The 20,371-nt window shown below is 40.5% G+C and overlaps 1 protein-coding gene across 1 annotated transcript in view; it reads left to right on the top strand.

Moving 5' to 3' along the window:
- The window catches only part of TMEM245 (transmembrane protein 245), a 67,482-nt gene that overhangs the window by 40,311 nt on the left and 6,800 nt on the right, over window positions 1-20,371 (top strand). Inside the window, exons 15-18 of the mRNA XM_005859783.2 lie at window positions 57-202; window positions 6,755-6,855; window positions 8,220-8,394; window positions 11,269-11,463. Of these exons, the coding sequence (XP_005859845.1) occupies window positions 57-202; window positions 6,755-6,855; window positions 8,220-8,394; window positions 11,269-11,463 (617 nt within the window). The remainder of the gene's footprint in view (window positions 1-56; window positions 203-6,754; window positions 6,856-8,219; window positions 8,395-11,268; window positions 11,464-20,371) is intronic.

Here is a 20,371-nt window from a genome sequence, read left to right on the forward strand (position 1 = left end):
CCTTCCTGTAGTCTCCAAATGTGATTTTTTAGGAGATACTGTCCTTTGTTTTGCAGATCATTTTCCTGACCACACTGTTTTATCTGTTAAGTTCCAGTGATGAGTACTACAAGCCCGTGAAGTGGGTGATAAGCCTGACACCACTGTCTCAGCCAGGCCCTTCTTCTAATATTATTGGCCAGTCTGTGGAAGAAGCTATCAGGTAGGGATAAGATTTACGCTATTCTTCTTTTCATGAGAAGCCCGTTCGGTTTCTGTCTTGAGCCTTCCTGGTAACGTTCAGTGCTAACCTAGTGAGGGAACTGCTGATGTTTAAAAAAAAAAAAAAATGTATCTCCTTTTGAGAGGATAATGTAAGCAGTGAAAATGTTGATAAGAGAAAAATTCCAAACAATTCCAATATCCTACTCTCAAGCCCATGGTTTACAAAGATTCATGGCCTGTCCCCCTCGGCTTTTCCTTCGAAGGCTCTTGCTCTAGGTGCCAATCATCACATTACTTGCTCACTCATATACCTCACCTTCTCTCAGAACCCTCCTTCTGTTCTCAGGAATTCCAGCTCTGTTCTGGGAGGGCGTCGATGGCCTCCCAGGGTCTTTCTCTCCCCCTCCGCAGCCAGGCTGTGCCTTCTGCAGGGGGTAGTTTGGACACTGGCAGTGCAGCATTTTGGGTTATCTTTAAGTCATAGTCTTTGTGTGCATTGTAGGTTCTGGCCAGAAACTTCCATCATGTTTTTCTGAGATCCATGTATTGCAGGCTTGGTTTCTGAATGAGATGCTTCTTCAGCATTTGTTTTTCACATGCTCTTTCCAGGTCACAGGCACAAAAAAAACGCCCCTTTTCTTTTTTCTCTTTTCCAGTAGGGAGAGGCCTTTTGAAGCCTCAGCCTTGTCCCTCATTGCTCTGAATTTATCATTAATACTTTATCAGATTTTTACTTTTCTAAAAAAATCTTTATTGTTGACAGTATTACAGATGTCTCTCATCTTCTCCCTTTTTGCCCCCTTCCACCAACTCCCACTCCACCCCAGGCCTTCCCCTACATGTTTACTTTCTATGACTAGCTACCCATGTTAACTTCTCATGGTGTCCTTTAGAGCTCCTTTTTCTAATAAGTTATTGGCCAGGTGGTTGTAAGCTTCTCTTGAACAGTGAACCTTTGGCTGGCATTTCTACATACTTGTAAAATATATATACCATTGCTTGGAACCAGTCTTCTGCAGAAATCTTGATTTGACTGATAATCCTGTGTGGCTGAGCTTGGCTTCTTTTTTTAATGTATTCATGTACCAGCTAGTGAAGATACCCCTTGGATTTTCAGAAAACCCTCCTCATTTAAATAGGATGGGTGCTCCTCAAATATCTTCTCTCTGGAAACTTTGGTAGGTTTTCTCCCTTTTTCCTACTTAGCAAGGCCTGAGTAAGGTCTTCACCAGGATCTTGAATCCTTGATTAGAAATCAAAGTGGGTTTTTTTCATTTTGGATAAAAACAAAAAACAAAAACAAAAACAAAAACAGTTCTTATCTACTGTGGTGCCCTTGGGTACCCGGGGAGGTGGGGAGGGCTTTCATGTAAAGGCTCAAAGTTTGGGAGCTTTCATGGTGAAGCTGTTCCTCGGGAAGAACCTCCTGGCCTTAGCAGCCTCCTCAGCCTGTGCGACTCTTGGTTATCATCTTTACTGAGTAAACGAATGATGAAAACTCCAGCAATAGATTAACTTTAGTTTATCTAAATGCCATCTATCTGCCAAAAAAAAATTTTTTTTTTTACCAAAGAAGAAAATAACATTCTGTCTTCCCAGTAGAATAAAGCTATTGAATCCACCATCTCAAAGAGTGGCAGAATCCTCTAGTCAGTTGACTTAAGCCAAGATTTACCAAAAAATATCTACCTTGTCCATAGAGAACGTCAAGAAATGTGTTAGTTTATTTTCCTAAAGTAATCTTTATTAGCACTGACTCTTTTTCTCACAAAAGCTTTTCTATCTTCAAATCTCAGTTTTTGAATTTTCCCTTGTTCTACTTTCTTCGTGAACCACTTGCTGACTGTCCTCTGAATGTTGGTCATTGAGTCACCTTTTTTTTCTTCTCTCATGAAAACCAAGTTATTCTTTGCTTTAAACTCCGTTCTCTAATGTCATGGTTGATTGGAATTGATAAGCAGAGCTATGTTTTGCTCCAGGATAATGAAGCCCATTATTCTTCTGGTATTCCAGGAGGAGCCGGTTCGGGGAGAAGTTCATGAGTTAACTTTGTGGTTCTGTTGAGACTATTCAGATGGACACATGAAGCTGATGGCTGAAAATTCAGGTCTTTGGCTCAGGAGGGAATTTGAGATTAGAAGAGTGGAGTCATCTACAGAGATATGAGGAAATCAGTGTCTTTCTACAAATGAGATTTGCCTTATCAACTTGAGTTTGCACACATTAATCATGCACTCTAATAGTAGCCCGTGTCTTGGTTCCAGAGTATACTTGGACAAAACCCATTCATTTTATCATCTTATTTTTAATACAGAAAATATTTTTTTAACAATCCTTAGTACCATCCTAATGGTCTCAAAACTGACAGGTTTTTGTGAGTCTGAAAATAATGGTGTAAGACTAGAGAGCTTGTTACAGCCTGGGCCATTTTTCTAACCACAGCTATATCAGGTGATATAAATTAAAGGTTGTAATTCAGGATGATTTTTAGCAATCTTAAGTGCTTTCGGTCTATTTTTTTTTCCCTGGGTCAAATTCAAGACTTAAAGAAAAATGTATGGGTTTTACATAGATGCCTCTGAAGATCCTTCTCATGTGTATGAGGGCAGTGGGTTCTAGTTCTAAGGGCTCCTGTCGAACTTTTCATTCTGAAGGATTGTCTTCAAGATGGAACTTAGCTCTTCATGGAGAAACATGTTAAGAGGAAAAATATTGTACAGATGATTATGAAAATGCTATTATAGTGTGCGGAGAGTGTAGTTTAGTCTGCAAATTATCAGTGATTAACAGACTTCATAAGCATCAATCATTATTCATCATCGATGCTGCAGTTAAGCCGCTCATTAAACTCATTTTATGTGGTCCATTAATAACTTAAAGGTGGAATTGAAATTGGGAGTTAATTGCATGACCAGACAGTGAACATGTCTTTGTTCTTCAGGCTTTGCCTTTCGAAATATGTGGTTACTATATACTCACCGTCTCATTGAATTTTTGAACCTTAATTGTTATTCGCAATTCTGAATAAGCCGTCTAAATTAAATGCATTTGTGGTTGGGTTTTCATTTCATGGATTTTTGAGTCAGTGGCATGCATCCTTCATTCCCAAACCGTTTTCCTCCCCTTAGAGCATGTTGTGTCCTGAATGTTTGCATCATACCCTTCTTCCCTGATGCTCCCATTCTGCTTGCTCTGGTGGAGATATTGCACATTACTAAGTTGCATGTTCCACGGCCTCAGTGCAATTTAGTGTGTGTGATATTTTCACATGAGTGCATGCACACGGGTATGGCTCTTGCTTGTGGGATTGCAGCTTTTCAGTGCCAGTGGGTAGGATGTATGTATTGTGAGATTTTCATTTGGAAAGTGAACATGCTTCCCATGTCTATCCCCCAATTTTGGAGGATTAACAGTATTTGGGGTTTTTAAAAAAAATCAGTGTTGATCATTTAGTAAATCAGCACTTTCATTTTTTACTTGGAGCAAAGTGAATTTTCATTGGAAAGAAATTCTCATGATTTAAGGTTATAAACATGTATTTGAAATGTGTAAGGGAGAATTTAAAGCTGTTAGAAAATGTATTTTCATTTATTTGAAGAGATATCTCTCCTAATACTGGACTAGAGAGACAGACTTTCTTATGCATAATTGGGAAATTAAATTAGCTAGAGTTCTTAAATAATAACCAAATCAGTAAATGTAATGCCTATTTAACCTACTTGGTTAAAGATTGGTCTAATAAACCTAACCATTTACTTCTTTAAGTTTCCAAGGAAAATGACCTTAAAAAACTTTGTCTTGTATTTAGTTTCTCATTTTCTTGCTTTAAAAATTGCTAAATTTATTTTAATAGGCTTACAATAGAACTGGTGTTGAGAAACAAAAGTTTGCTATTTGCCTATATAATTGAAGCAACCCCTTGTTAATTTTTTAGTTAGCATCTTCCTATTTCTTTTTCTCTCCGACTTCACTTCTGTCCGCATGTCTCCTTCCCTGACTCTCCTGTAGAGAAGGCAAAACTGTAGTGACAGAAAGGATATCCAGTGGCTTTCAGAGACCCAGGTTTAGGGAGGGATTGACTATAAAAGGGCATGAGGGAACTTTGGGGGGTGATAGAAATGTTTTATATCTTGATTCCAGCAGTGGTTATGAAACTGTATACATTTGTCAAAATTTACTGAATTATGTACTTAAAGTTGGTGAGTTTTACTGTTTATAAATTATAGTTCAATAAAACTGAGACAGAAAAAGAGAGAAGAAAAATGGCTAGGCATTTCAGGGAGTTAAAAATGTTCTTAGTAAATGGTTAGAGGATTTTCTCTGCTATTTTATAAAGCTTGTGTACCAGATTGGAAGTAATACGATAGGGGGAATATATTGTCTTTTCCTCCCTCATTGAGTTGCATAAATATGTTTAGTAACTGCAAGCAATATATAATGCATTTAGGGTCCACAAAACTACTTAAACAGTGCTTTAGTGAGAAAATTACGAACAGTCAGTATTCCCAAAGACAGAAGAAAGAGGGCTGTGCTGTTTCCTGCAAGTGGTCCTTTTTGGATTGAGTGTTGCCTCCTTGCCACCCCGGCAGATGATTCAGTTGTGATATTCTGTTGCACCTTTGTGTCAACTTATTTTTGGCTTAACATTTCTTAAATTACGTAAGGTTGATGAAAGCACTACAACTCTATCTTTTCTCCTTGACTCCCCCAGTTCTAGTTAAATTCTGTACTTCTTTTCTTAGACGTTATTCTCATTAATTCTCTGTGGTGTTTGATCTATTATTATTCCCTCCTTTTCAAAAGCTTCTCTCTCCCTTGGTCTCTGGGAATACCACACTGTAGTGACTTTCTTCCTACTCCAGAAGTGATTGCGTTATCTCTGGCTGGTGTAGTGTTTGTCTGTGGGTCCTTTGAGAACACAGTCCATTGCCCCATTTTCTCCAGGCTTTCCCCTTGGGGTAGCTTATCCTTTTCTGTGAGTAATCCCGTCTGGCGTATCTCTCTTAGGCCTCGTCTTTTATTTCCAGCTACCTCATCTTCCTTTTTTTCTAACCATTGCCCAAACTAAATGTATTCCCTTTTCTTCCATGTCCCCTCCATTCTGGGCTTCTCCATGTCTTTGAGACACTGCCATGCTTTCCCCCTTTGCTGTTTTCCTTTCCCTCTGTCTCCTCTATTCGGTTACTATTTACATTTTTTATATTTCCTGTGGGCCATCTCCATTCTTTTCAGTCTTTTTGATACCACTTTAATCTGTGTCCTTATTGTCAGAGGTCACATGGCACTTTTAAGACATTCTTGAGTGAAAGCTGCTGGTCAGGGTGCCAAAGAAGGTTTCACATTTGGGGAGCCACTTGTCCCCAAATCCGTGTCTCCAAACCCTATGAAATGACTGAATCAGTAGGTTCCAGAGCTTGACTGTGCTCTGACAGGAAACCTCTTGGGCTGCTTTGAAAAAGCTTGGTGTTTCCTTTTGTGGGTTCAGTGCCACCTTTGCTTCAACAGCCTCTGCTTTTTCCATTGCAGAGAGCTTTTCCTTCTCATGAGGATGTGAGCGTGCCTCTCCTGTGCCCTCCAGAATCCCGACGTTTGTAATTTTGTGATGCCTTGTGATAACTTAAAATTTGCTGCTCCTGACACAGTACTGTCTTAATAATTTTCCACTTGAAAAGCACAAATGAAGTGCCTGAGACTGCACTTTTTTTTTGTATTTCATTCCTATTAATCACCAAATATGAGTATCTGTTTTTACCCCTCTGTGTGTGTGTGTGTGTGTATATATGTATGTATGTATGTGTATATAATGTTTTTAGGGAATATGACTTAGGGAGGTTTTATTTATTTTTCTTTTTTTTCTTTATTGATTAAGGTATTACATATGTGTCCTTATCCCTCCATTGCCCCCCACCTCTTGTATTTTTGTCTCTGATTTTACTTTGGAGTTAATATGTTTGGTTTTCTTTTTCTTTTTTCTCTTTTTTTTTTCATAAATTCTCTCCTAATGACAGGCATTCTTTGGTAGTTGGCATTTGCAGAAGTTACTTTGTAGGCTTGGTTGAATACTTGAAGAAATGTGGGAAATTTTGTCAACAGAAGGGAGGCTGCTGAGTACAAGTTCTGTTATCACTCCCTTGCTCTTCCCAAAGGGGAGGGCTGGCCACAGCCTAGCTGTCTTAGAGTTTAACTGTATCCTCAGAAATATGATATTCACACTTGATTTTCCTTTCACCTATTTTGGCAGTAAAAGGTCTGCTTTAGAAGTGAAAAGTTGATTAATTATCTCAGTGACTAGGGTATTTAAAGGTGTTTTATTCCACTTATCTTTTCACCAGAAAGAAATGTAAAGAATAGTTTAGAAAACATTTCTGGGTTTTAAAAGAAGTCTTTATGTTTCTATAGAACAAAATGAAAACTGCATTCTCAGGCAATGGAAAAATTGAAGCTGTTATCAGATTTGTAACGAAGTAGCCAGAAGCCCAGAAAGAGTGATTTTTCTGAATCACAATATACTATGTTCATTTACTTACCCTTTTATCTTTGGGTCCTCTAGAGGAGTGTTTGATGCTTCCCTCAAAATGGCTGGCTTCTATGGATTGTACACCTGGCTGACTCATACTATATTTGGCATCAATATTGTCTTCATACCATCAGGTAACGACTATGTCATAACTTTCACTGTCCTCTATTTAAGGAAAGTTAAGCCATTTTACATACATTGGGAAATGTCCTATTCCCCAAATTAAAAATACTAAAAGTTTGAGATCAAATCTAGTCCAAATTAGGAACAGAAATACAATTTGTCATGTTAATTTATTGCTGTATCCCCAGTAGCTAGAATAATACCCAGCATATAGAAAGCACTGTGTACTGTTTGTTGAATGAATGAATGAATGTCCTATTACTAAGTATAACACCTAGCCCATAATAGGCACTCAATAAGTGTTTGAACTGAACTGATTGGCAGGAAGCAGTAAGTTGATCAAATAGCTTTGCCCCATGAAGGAGGTTGTCCCATGGGCAAGATGAATGCTTCTGAGGGCCCATAAACTGTCCCCACACCTCTTGAGGTCTATTCTGGTAATACCCACATTCCATATGCACCAGGATGGTTTAATGACCATCTTTTACTTTCTTCTGTGTTATCTCTGCTCCTCTCCTTCCACTTTTTCTACTTTTATTTCCGTGGCTGCTTGTCTTCCTAAATATATCTGCCTTCCACATGTGCCTCTACCACCCAGTTTTTTCCACTGTGGTCTGTGCTCCCATCCTCCTTTACATTCCCAAGTTCATCCAGGTTCTTCCCTACGTTGTTTTCCACAAAGCCATCCTCCGACATGCAAGCACCCTGAGAGCAGGGAGGTTGATCATGACAGCCCTACAAGGCAGGCAGGGCAACTGATGTTCCGCCGTAGAGATGAGAAACCAAAGTGTTCCAAAGCCACAGGCCTGGTTCATGGTTAGGACCGAACTGGAATCCATGTCTGCTTGACTTTAATCAGGAGAGCCCAACTCTCTGTAGAGTGCTTTCATGTAATGTTCTGGCAGGAGACAAGCTTGAGTAAGATCCTCAACAAGCTGGGTGTTTTTTATTTTTAAATTACATTTCATTTTTTTATTAGAAAGAATCAAGGTCAAGACTCATCTCTGAGCTATTGAAACTGATTTGGCTTTGAACTCAGTACAAATTTTGACCAGTGTTCTATAGTTACGTTATAGGAGTGTATATTAATTAACTACCATTGATTCAAAATAACCACAAGACACAAAAATTTAGTTGCTAAAGAATAAAGTCATGAAGTAAACACACATTTTAGAAAGATTTTCAAGATCAAGTTTTAAGATCTCAGACCTTCATTTAACTAGCAAAGTTAGTTAAACAAGGACATAACATTCCCTGAAAACTTGAGTTGCTATTTAACTTGTTTTGGTGGAAATTTTCAAATGGGAGAAGCTGCTTAGGTTCTGCTGTTTTGCTGATGATGTTCAGTTGCATTTCTTAATTAATCTTTTACTAGCTTTAGCAGCAATCCTTGGAGCAGTGCCATTTCTGGGGACATACTGGGCAGCAATACCTGCAGTTCTAGACCTGTGGCTTACACAAGGCTTAGGATGCAAAGCTGTCTTACTGCTGGTTTTTCATCTCTTGCCAACATACTTTGTAGATACTGCCATCTATTCTGATATTTCAGGGTAAGTATCCTATAGAGCTTCCAGGAATCATGTCCAGGGATTTCTGTGGCATTTTTAAAGGAGAGTTTTTATATTTCTTTTGGAGATGGGAGAAAGGACAAGGGGTGGGAGCTTTTAGTGAAGTAGCCTTCTGTGATCCCACTATGTAATCAAAGTTTAATTTAACATAATTAATATTGTTTTCAAGGTATTTTGGTATCATGTAAGTATACTTTGTAATAAATAAGACCCTGAGTTAAAACAAAAATATGAGGTAGGGGAGGCCAGGGGATTGTCAAGGGCGGGGGAAAAAAAAGAAGGAAAGAAAAAAAAAAAGAGAGACATATGTAATACTCTTTGTAACACTTTAAGCAATAAAACTAAAAATAATATGAATAACATAGGAAAGAAATATTACTAGATGTACATAAAATATTCAAAGTAACAAGTTTGTGATTATTTTCAGAAAGTCTTTGCTTTTGGAGAAAAGACATTATTGAGTTGTATGTCTGGTGATTTCCATGTAAAACCAAATCTCATCAAGCTAAATATTTGACAAACAGCTCTCTTATTTAAGATGTTAGATAGTATGGTTCTTTGATGGGTACAGGTTAAATTTAAGACAGAAGCCAAACTTGAGCCACATAATATCAAAATATATATATACTAGGAGCCCAGCTCGCGATTGGAAATCGCACAGAGCTGCCCACCCACCTGCAGCCCTGCCTTGACACCCGAAGCTGTCCATGCAGAGCTCCAGCGCGCCTGGCCCAGCCCCCAAACCCTCTGGCCTTCTCTGGCCGCTTCAAGCTCTGCCCTCAGTCCCTCGAGTTGCCTCGGGCTGGTCCCGCCTTCTCTGGGTGCCTACCCCATCTCCGGAGCAACATGGCGGCTCCGTCTGCCCTGTAATGGCGCCGGAGGAGAGCATGGAAGCCTCCTGCCTGTTGCGCTGTGCTCCTTCCCCTGGCAGGTGGGCTGCAGGGCACTCAGAGTGTGAGCAGTGGGTGGTGAAGGACTGTTGAGGGGGGCACTATGGGCTCTCACCTTTGCCCTCCCCAGCACAGGATGGTCCCACTTCCTCCCTGGGCCTCCCGCTTCTGCCCCATCTCCAGAGCAATACCCCAGCTAATATGCTAATGACCTGGTCATTACCATTATGGCATGTCGACCATTAGCATATTAGCTCCTTATTAGTATAGATATATTTTGTAGATTTTGATATTTATTTTAGAACTGATTACACATATGTAATCTATTTTACTTTATTTTAATAAAGTAAATCAAGCCAAGTCTCATTTAATTACATATTCAGATTCACATTATTTATTCGAATCTGGGATGTCACCAGATGTTGAATTTTAATCAACTTCTTAAATTCAGGATACAGCCTACCGAAGCTATCATACTAGTAGTAAGTTTTCTTTCAGTAAAACTCATCATCACAAATAAGGTTAGATGTGGTCTGAGTTTATAGAAAGAGTACACCCTTCAGCTAATTTGAAATTATATAAAGACAAATTCTATGTCCCTTGTTTTCTCTCTAGTAAGTTAAAGTAGAAAACAAATGAAGTAGAACTACTCTGAAGCTCCAGAGGTCCAGAGCAAAAAGCAACAAGCAACTCTATAAACAACCCTCCTAGGAGCTTTAATGCCTAAAACTTGAGAGAGAAGATTAAAGATAAGAGAACATCAGAGTGTGGTAACTAGTGCTTAACAATTGATATGTAAATAGTAGGAATAGGTACACAGTTTATATCAAAGAGCTTTCATTTCTTTAAACTTTACTGCATGTTTTATATTAGGTAAAATTTAAAATTTATATGTAAATTTTTTCTTAATAATAAAATAAAACCTTATTTAATCAGCATTATTAGGACATGAAAGGTTTTGCATAAATTAAGCTTTTTCTTAAAAGCTCTCAGGACATTTTTTTTAAGCAGTAAGCATTTTTGATAGAACTTTACTTAAATGTATCATTTATTGACAGCATACATGGAATACTGCCCTGTTTCCTTTTTTTGGAAAAAGGAAGACAAATTGTGAATATAATGTATTAGTTTTCTGAAGACTGGCTTACTTCAAATGTTACTTATTGAAATATAATATAATATAAAACACCCTTCTAGGGTATATAGTTATTTGCCCCTCCCTGAATTGTTGTAGTCATGTGTGTTTAAAAACTAGAAACAAGCAACATACCCTTTTCCTGGTTCCCCTCATGTCAGTGGTCCTTGTTATCATTATCATTGTGCCGTGCTGCTGTCATCTATCTTATTTTGTTCCAGTTATGTAAGTGATACTGTGATATGCTGGAGGGCAGTTATGACTCTCCTGTGAAATAAAAATCTTGGATTTTCTGACAGGTCTTTTCCTCATGAGGCCTTTTAGCACTACCTACACTAAAAACTACTAGTATACTTTTGGGGGTTGTCAGAAGTCTAACCTATGAGTAACAGGGATGCTATTGTATTGTCATCATCTTTAAAAAAGCATAATTAGTTAATTACATGCTAAATTGGCTCACTTAATTGTCTTAATGGAGGTAAACCTAATAGGTGACTGATATAACCAATCCTAAGCCGACATTAACCCACTTCAGTTAGCCATGTAATGGGTGCTAGGTACCTGTTAACAGTACTGACTTCACTCCTCCAGTTGCTGGACTTATATGAAAGGCAAAGGTCAGACATGTTATGTAGGCAAGAAAATTCTTCCATCTCCATGTTATTACAATATTCAGTTATCCACATTGAGATAATCTGAAGAGAGCGATAATATAGTCAAAAGCGTGGTGTATTGGAGAATGACCATTGTGTTAGAGAATGTATTTCAAATTTACTCCAGGGTTTATGTTTGTTAAAAGTCATGAGCCAATCTGTGTGCCTTTTATTCCAGAGGTGGCCATCCTTACTTGACAGGCCTGGCCGTGGCTGGCGGAGCATACTACCTGGGCCTGGAAGGAGCAATCATCGGGCCCATACTTCTCTGCATACTTGTGGTCGCTTCCAACATCTATAGTGCCATGCTAGTGAGTCCCACGAACTCAGTTCCCATGGCAAACCAGACTCCGTGGCCTGCTCAGAGTCAGCGGTGAGTTAAAGCGGAATGATCTCTGCCTTCTTGACCCGAGTGGTCTGGCAGGATAGAGGTGTTTCAGCGCCTACACTCTGCTAAAGGTGGTAGTAGACACTGAGTAGAGAGAAATCACTGTGTTTTGTGTACCAGGAACATTTGAAAACTCAGTTGGGTCAGAATTTAGTTAATGTCATGAATGACCAAAAATAAGTGAAAAATATAAAATACTATTTTGGGACATGGTATGCCAGATTAAAGATGCAAGGTAGAGGATCATCAAATGCAATACATGGATCTGTGATAGGCAGGCATGCATGGCAGGTCAACTTGGGGACCATGCATGTCTGAAGAGGCTTTTCCTGAAGTCGTAATTGATAGCTTGCCTGTTTAAAAATGTTTCTCTTTAGATTGTTATTTCTTCCCTGCTTCTACCTCCCACGGTTGTTAAAACTGTAAAGCCATTCTGATTCCCGATTCTTTGTAATTCAACTGTTTGAAGGCCTGTAGGATCTTCCTTTTTTTTTAAATCCATTTTTTCTGTTGTTCTGATTGGCACTTTTATTCAGTGCCTTTGTGACCATTAAAACTAGAAATTTATGTTCTGCAGTTCTGAAATTGTTTCTGAAACATTTTGTTAATGATTTCCTTCTCTCCCTATCAAAAACTTACTTTTATTTAATGCTGATCCTCATACACTGGTCATGTCATTTTGTCATCTTTTATTTGCTCTTCTATTTTCTGTCTCTTTGGCCCTATTTTCTGGGTGATTACTTTATCTTCTAAAACTGCCATAGAGATTTCCATGTCTGCTATTGTATTTTTTTTCAGTCTGTTTTATTGAGGTATTATTTTTGTAAATAAAATTGTATCTTTTTTAGTATACAAGTCTATATCAGTTTTCTATAATCCATAACAAATTACCACTAATTTATTGATTTAAAGCAACATACTTTTATTATAGTCATCCCCAGGGGTCAGGAATCCAGGCACAAGTCAGCTGGTCTTCTGCTTGGAATCTGACAAGGCCACAGTCAAGGGGTCAGCTGCAGCTGGGGTCTTTATGTGTGGATTGGGGTCTTCTTCCAAGCTTGTTTATTATTGGCAGAACTGAGGCGTGCAGCTCCCGTAGGCCACTTCTCCAGACCGTTCATACATGGATGTTTGCTTCCTCAAGGCCAGCTGGCCAGTATTTTTCCGACTTCTGTCTCTGCTAAAACCCTTTAATAAAAGGCTCACCTTATTAAGCCTGCCCCACCCAGCATACTTTTCTTTTGATTAAAGCCAACTGATTAGAGACTTAATTATATCTGTAAAATCTCTTCATTTTTATAGTATTAACACATTTCGTACCGCTCAGGAGTTTTCTCGTGTTTCGCGTGCCATCTGTTAAGGACCGCTCACGAGTGTTCTCGTTTTTCACGCCCATGGAAAAAGGAGCGAATCTAGATACTTATATAAATTTTGTTTGGTCCCTCTTCATAGAGGAAAATGTTTTACGCAGTACCATACGTTAAAAAAGTACTAGGAACTTTAATTGTTTAATTGTTTTTGTAAATAAAAATGTTATAATTATTGAAAAACAACACCTAAAGTGCATTATGATGATTTAAATAACGTGCAGTTTGCCCCAAAACGTGTGGTCCCTGGCGTATGTCTTAGAGATTTCTATGCGGTACGCAATGCGTTAACACAACATAATCATGATATCAGAGACCAGATATTTTTGGCTCTTGGCTCATATTAAGAGTGCGACACTCACTCAGGACCTGTGAGTGGGTTATGTATGTTACTGTGATGTAATCTGGTCAGGCCATTGTCTTGTGCAACCTTCGATGACAGTGCTTTGGCGTTCCCTTTTTGGGCTAGTAAATGCCTCAGAGAAAGATCTTCTAACCTCCTGCCTAGAGGTTGATGGCATGTTCAAGGTGTAAGCATTCACTAAATGACTCTTGACTGCATATCTGTCTTTTCCTTTCCCACTAGACTGGTTGCTGTGACTGCAGGGGCCATGTCAGTTTTAGTTACTGGTGTATCCACAGCACCTGTTAACAGTGTTTTGTACTTGGAATGTGTTCAATTCCTAGTTGAAGGAACGAATGGGCTGTGAAGGAATAGTCTCTACTGAGGCATGAGCTGTGGAACGTTTGGCTTCTCCTGGGAACTCTGACATTGTTACAGTGTGAATAGCGGTGGATGGTTGCATTTCATTAGGCAGACTTGCCTTCTAGCTGCAGGTGCAGGCACCGATGGCTGAAAAGACCCATTTGCAAGACTTTCTATGTACTATCATCTGTCTTCAGACGGATGATCAACTGTCCACTTGAGGAGAGATGTAGGAGGGAGGACTCCCTGCCCACAGTGGTGAATGCAGTATGTGCTGGTGGCGAATGTCGCAAAGCATTGGGCTTCCCACAACGTTGGGCTGATTCAGTCAGTAATCAGAACCTCTTTCTCTTCTCTGTTAACACTGGGGCTGTTTGAAAGGACAAAAACGCTCCTGCAATCATACGGCTTGGAGTACTTTCTTGATATTTGGACTGGGAAATCAGACTAGATTTGATGTACGTATTTCACTCCTACCAAAGGCTGAGCAGCAATCTCTGAATGTCAAAGCTCAGAAAAACCTGTAAGGAGGAAGCAGGACTGTCCCAGGAACTCTTCCAGGAATGCCGTTCTCGGCATCGTTTTCCATTGCCCTCTGTCACACCTTGATACCCCCAAAGGCGACAATTGAATGTGGTCCTTTAGGAGCTCAGGTTTATCTTTCTCTAGGGAAGAGTTATTACGAACTCCTTGCTGTTTTGAAGAGTTATTTTTTTCCCTGTTTCTGCAAAATGAGATACAGAGATGTTCTCCCAAAACATTACCGCTCCGGCAGACCTTTACATTAAACCTCAGAATTTCAGTTGGGGTGTACTTCCCATCCTGGTTTGGTATAATGAGGGGGAAAGAGGGAAACCTGGTTACTAGGGAGCTACTGGACTCACCCTCTGCTGACTGTTGCCTCTCCTTTGGCTCTGTTGCTGGCACATTTCTTGAATCTGTTCACCCCTCTGTGTTCCCTGTGGGGTGACCCAGTGCTGGGGTTACCCTCAGGGGCCTTTTCTCTGTCCCCTGCCCCTCTAGTCTGGCTCCCTCCAGTCTGCTTTCCATAGTGCGGCTAAGAGAGACCAAGTTTTACCACCCAAAATATACCTTTTGGGATATTGATTTTAAGCTGGTTATTAAGAAACGGAAGACTCAGAAAGAACTTTTGACTTTCCCTCCTTACCTATCTAAAAGAATTTGGATTAAAAAAAACCTGCTTAAAGGAAAGGAGCATCACCTTAGCATCTTATTATAAACTAAACGTGGCAGACAGGTAGAAGTCCAGCAAAGCCTGTGTGTTGAGTTTCCTTCTGTGCCCCATTGTCTCCGGGTGGCCCAGCAGGAATTGGTTTACAAGGGGTTTGCCCCCTCTCAGCTGCCTATGAATTGCCTGCGTTTCCTTTGAAATCCCAAACCCCTGCCTCCCCTCTCCTTTGTCCAAAGTGGCATATAATCCTCAGGTATCTTTGTCCAATGTATCTTTGGGTCTCATATCTTATGACACCCCAAGTGTACACTTGTAATAAATGTAGACATGTTTCCTGTTGATCTTTCTTATGTTAATTTGATTGTTAGTACAGCTAGAGGAATTTAGAGGCGGAAGTGTTGCCAGTGGAAATGGGGTCCTCTCATGGACTCACAAGGAAAGCATTCCGGGTGCCCACATATGGGAGGGTCAGGTGTAGTGGTAGGATTTATTGTAGAAGCAAAATCGTTGTGAAAGAAGGCCAGCCTTGTCTTCATCAGGCTCAGAGCAAAGGCCAGCTTCCAGAGGGAGGTGCTTCCTCTGTGCTATTTGTTCCGTCCAGTTCAGTCCCTGTCCCCATCCCGCTAGGTTAGCTTCTGTTCCCAGCTGTGCCCTGGCTGGTGCTTGGAGTCCAGTGGCTGTGGGGCCACAGGTGGCTGCTAGGGCTGCACAGCTGCTATGAAGAGAGAACGCGCAAATAGGGCGAGTGTATGTTGGGGGCAGGAGTGAGAGAGAGAGAGAGAGAGAGAGAGAGAGAGAGAGAGAGAGAGATCCCATATGCCCTTGTTAGGCTGATTATATTATCTCGGGCTTGGGAAGGACCAGGCACCCTTTCAAAATAACCAGTCCACTTCCCAGTCTTTCTTGGGCTGGCACTGGGCCCTCCCCCTAAGCAATCCATCTCCTAGATCTTCTGGGGTGCTGTGTCCCCAATCCAGTCCTTTTCCCAGGCCAGGCTCTGCGGCTTTGTGATCACCATCTTAGTTCCTACTGTGCATGCCTCAGAGTGGAAGCACCTCCCCCGTGCCACCTGGCTTCTGCGCCTGTACCCAGCAGAGCCTGTACCCAGCAGAGGAATTTCTCCTGCTCTTTTTATTCCTCCCCCTTCCCTGGTAACTGTAGGGATTAGGTCCCCAGGGTGTAGGATGCAGAGGTTCCCTGGGGAGCCTATGAATGCTGCAGTTTCCTAGTGAAGCAGGCTTATTATCTCACTCAGCTCCTCAGTTCATGATGCCCAATAATGTCTGATTCCCTTTGCTCCTTTTCTTTATTACTGTCTAGCTGCCTATGCTAACATGAGGAAAGTTATTTTTGCACCCCCACAAAGCCTCTCTGGTTTTCCTGAAGCATAAATGTTATGCTCCTCTGTGCTGAAAATTCCCACAGTGGCTTTACATGGCCTTCAAGATAAAATGGAAACTTTTCATGGCTTCTTTCTGTCTACCTCTGCAGACTCCTCTCTCTGCTGCCCGCCTTACATTTTATTTTCTAGCCAATCTTGAACTTGTTTTAGTTCCCTGAAGTCAGTGTCATCTATGTACTTGTTTTTCCCTCTGTAAAGAATACCACCCCCCTTCTAGACAAATCCAGTATCATGGTCTATACCACTGGTCGGCAAACCGCGGCTTGCGAGCCACATGCGGCTCTTTGGCCCCTTGAGTGTGGCTCTTCCACAAAATACCACGTGTGGGCGCGCACATACAGTGTGATTGAAACTTTGTGGCCCATGCGCAGAAGTCGGTTTTCGGCCTGGGCGAGTCTATTTTGAAGAAGTAGCGTTAGAAGAAGTGGGGGGTGTCGGTTGGTGGGGCGACCGGAGATGCGGGGATATGCAGCGCAGGAGGCGCGCGCGATTCATGCACGAGTTGAGTGAGACTGGCTACAAGACGAGTGTGGATGGGAGAGTTGGAAGGGGTTAACCTCAGCGAACATACCTCAATCAGATTGAGGACGTTTTTAGCAAAGGCCAGCTTAGGAATACCCAAGTTAAGTTAATAACAATGTACTTACCTATATAGTTTAAGTTTAAAAAATTTGGCTCTCAAAATAAATTTCAATCGTTGTACTGTTGCTATTTGGCTCTGTTGACTAATGAGTTTGCCGACCACTGGTCTATACTTAAAGTGACTTTTTAATGAAAAGCATTGCTGGAACTCACTAGACTAGGTAAGATGCCCCTGCTGTGTGTCCCCATAGCATGTTGTACTTGTCCTATTGGAACTTGATACACAGTGTATAAATGTGTGCTTCATTAGTTGTCTTTCTCGCTAGTTGGTAAGCTTTCTGAAAGTAGGAGCTGAGTCTGACTTCTTTGCCACCGTTTTACCATTGCTAGCATGGTGTTTGGCACATAGAAAGTGCTCGGTGAAAATTTGGTGAGTTAATAGGTTAGGGAAACCAAGAGAAGATTTGATGAAAAGGGTATTGCAATATAACCTTGAGGTTGAAAAAGACATACAGAACATAGTAAACCTCAGCCTTGGAAGTTTATTCCATATCTGTTGGAAGAGAAGGGATGTGTACAATAGTGATGAGATGATAGTGATCACAGGTTTTGTACCTGTGTGCTGGGGAGAGTTTAGGAAATACACACTCAGCTATGCCCAGCCAATGGAAGTTAAATTAGTCACTTAATGCTTTTTATTGGTTTTTTATTTTCAAATGTTCAAAGTTTATGCCGTATCTCTGGGAGGCCAAGAGTCAACAGCTCTTGAGTTGTTAAATCAGAAAAGATTTAAAGGTTTACATAAAACGGAATCTTCATAAAAATCGCATTGAAACTTTAAAGGGAAGCAGATCCCCAAACATTTTCCAAGGAGCAAAGGCTTGTACTGGGAAACCACACTGCACAGTGCCCGTTGCCCTTAAAGGGGCTCTAAATGCTCACAGCTGTCCTCTGTCCCCAGCTCATCCTGCATTTTGCTTGTTCCGCCACCCTGGTTCTGAGGAGCATAATCATCCTTATAGCTTGGGAAAGAAGACTGTAATTTGGTAGTTTAGATAAGACATTCACCATTTTTAGAAATACTGTCAGTGAACTCTATTTCTTTTTTTCTTCCTAATCTAGAGAGTTGCAATTTTATGAGCCCTCGTAATTACTTAGCTCTGTGCCTCTTGATGAGGCCAGAAAGAAACCAGAGAAAGACAAATCCCTTATGATTTCACTTACATGCAGAATCTAAAAAAAGAAAGAAACCGCCCAACTGGAGTGGCTCAATTGGTTGAGCGTTGTCCTGTGCACCGAAGGGTTGCCGGTTTGATTCCCTATCAGGGCACATACCTTTTCATTTCTTTTTTTAAAGAAATTATTTCTGCATTTCTAGGTTATGTAGTTTGTTTTCCAGGAGAAAATTGGAAGTTGGTTTATCAATGTTATGTCTGTAAGATGTCAGAGGATGAATTTAGAAACTTGTTGGGTGTTGGAAATGCTTTGTAGTATTGGTCAGTTTTTGATTATTGGTTGTAAAGCCTTTCCAGGGGTTCCCAGAAACCAGTTGGGGCACGTATGGAAGGCAGCCGATAGATACCGGTTTCTCTCTCCCTTTCTTTTTCTCTCCCTCTTTTTCCTTCTCTCTCCCTTTTTCTCCCCCTCCCTCCTTCCGCTAATAAGCATGTCCTAAGGTGAGGATTAAAAAACAAGTCCTCTTAAAAGATAAATAAACCAAACTTATAGATACAGAGTACAGATTGGTAGTTGTGGGGGGTGGGACAGATGCAGGGCAAGTGGACTGATTTTGTTTTGTAATTTTAGTTTAAATAAATTCAATTAAAATGTTTTTTAAAGAAATTATTTCTGCATTTCTAGGTTATGTAGTTTGTTTTCCAGGAGAAAATTGGAAGTTGGTTTATCAATGTTATGTCTGTAAGGTTTTACACACGCACCACCTTCACCAACCTAAACATCTAAAGAAGATACAGTGTTGAGAAGGAAACTCTCAGTAACTGTTTTCTCAGCTTGCTTAATTTTATTTCCTTTCTTCTGAGTGCATTTGGAGGCTTCCTTGGCCTGGAGGGAGCATTGAACAGTAGGTATGAATTTCAACATGAAGGCTAAGCTTACTTGCCAACAGAAGGCAGTCACCAGGCCAACCACAGTCTTAATCTCATTTCATGCCTCTTTGCCTGAGGCAGGACTTTTCATTCATAGTCTAGAGCAGTGGTTCTCAACCTTCCTAATGCCGCGACCCTTTAATACAGTTCCTCATGTTGTGGTGACCCCCAATTTCATTGTTACAAATTGAACATAATTAAAGCATAGTGATTAATCACAAAAACAATATGTAATTATCTATGTGTTTTCCAATGGTCTTAGGTGACCCCTGTGAAAGGATCATTCGACCTCCAAAGGGGTCGCTACCCACAGGTTGAGAACCGCTGGTCTAGAGGAATTGTCTCGTTAGAGATTCAGACTTGCAGGTAACTTAGAAATTTGAAAAGATGTCAGAGGATGAATTTAGAAACTTGTTGGGTGTTGGAAATGCTTTGTAGTATTGGCCAGTTTTTGATTATTGGTTGTAAAGCCTTTCCAGGGGTTCCCAGAATTGAATACTGGCTGGGATTGTCATCTGAGACATTTGGTAGTCATCTTAGCCTCTCTACAGTTGTTAAAACACTAATTTTGGTGGCACTATGAAAAGTAGGTGTATAAATAAATAGATATCTAAAGCAATGGTTGTGGAGGGGGTAATTTTGCTCCTCTTAAGGAACATTGGGCAATGTCTAGAGACATTTCAATTGTCACAACTGTAGTAGGTAAAGGCAGGCATGTGGCTAAACATCTTAAAATGCACAACAATGTCAATAATGATGCTATTGAGAAACCCTGATTTGATTAATAGACAGATTGATAGATAGTAATATGTATAAAGCATCTATAATAATAAAAGCATAATATGCAAGGGAAGCCCGGGTCCTGGGTGCCGGAGGGAAGCTGGTGCTGGCAGCCCGGGGAAGGAAGGCCTCTAGTATATATATATAAATCTTAGTTTGGGGGAATTTTTCTCAGAGTTTAAAGTTATTTAAGGAAACAATTCATTTCGATTCCTAGGCCCATCAGCATATATTCCATATGGTGGCTTTGGCCACGTCACACATAAACCCTTTCAAAACCGCCAGAGCCCGAGCCAGGAAGCTCACCCATCCCTCAAAGCTGTTCCTTTGGACGCAGGGCTGTGCTCGTTAGAGGAACGCTAGTTCAGAGGCTTAGGGCACCACCCATTGAAAGAGCCTTGAGACAATTGAGCATCCCTAATGTAATCTCTTTACTGTACCATTCTACCTGTGCCCCCCTTGATTTTGAGGTACTCCTGGCATTGCACAAAAGGGTCAGTCTTTAATTGACCTCTGCCCTCTCTAGCTCACCCTCCTAAATATTTATATGAACTGAAAATTGGGAAAACAAAAAATGTAAGAGGTGGCATGGATATGAATTGCACCTGAAGTTCAAAATTATTTGCTCTGCAAATTTTTAAGTAATTTGTACCTAATGACAACTTTTTGTTATCTTTTGTTTCCATAACTATGAGTGATTCCCTGAAGTTTTGTAACACTTTTCTTATATTCTACTAGAGGCCCGGTGCACAAAAATTT

Source organism: Myotis brandtii, unplaced genomic scaffold, assembly GCF_000412655.1.
Source record: "Myotis brandtii unplaced genomic scaffold, ASM41265v1 scaffold13, whole genome shotgun sequence".
In the NCBI taxonomy this organism is placed as follows: Eukaryota; Metazoa; Chordata; class Mammalia; order Chiroptera; family Vespertilionidae; genus Myotis; species Myotis brandtii.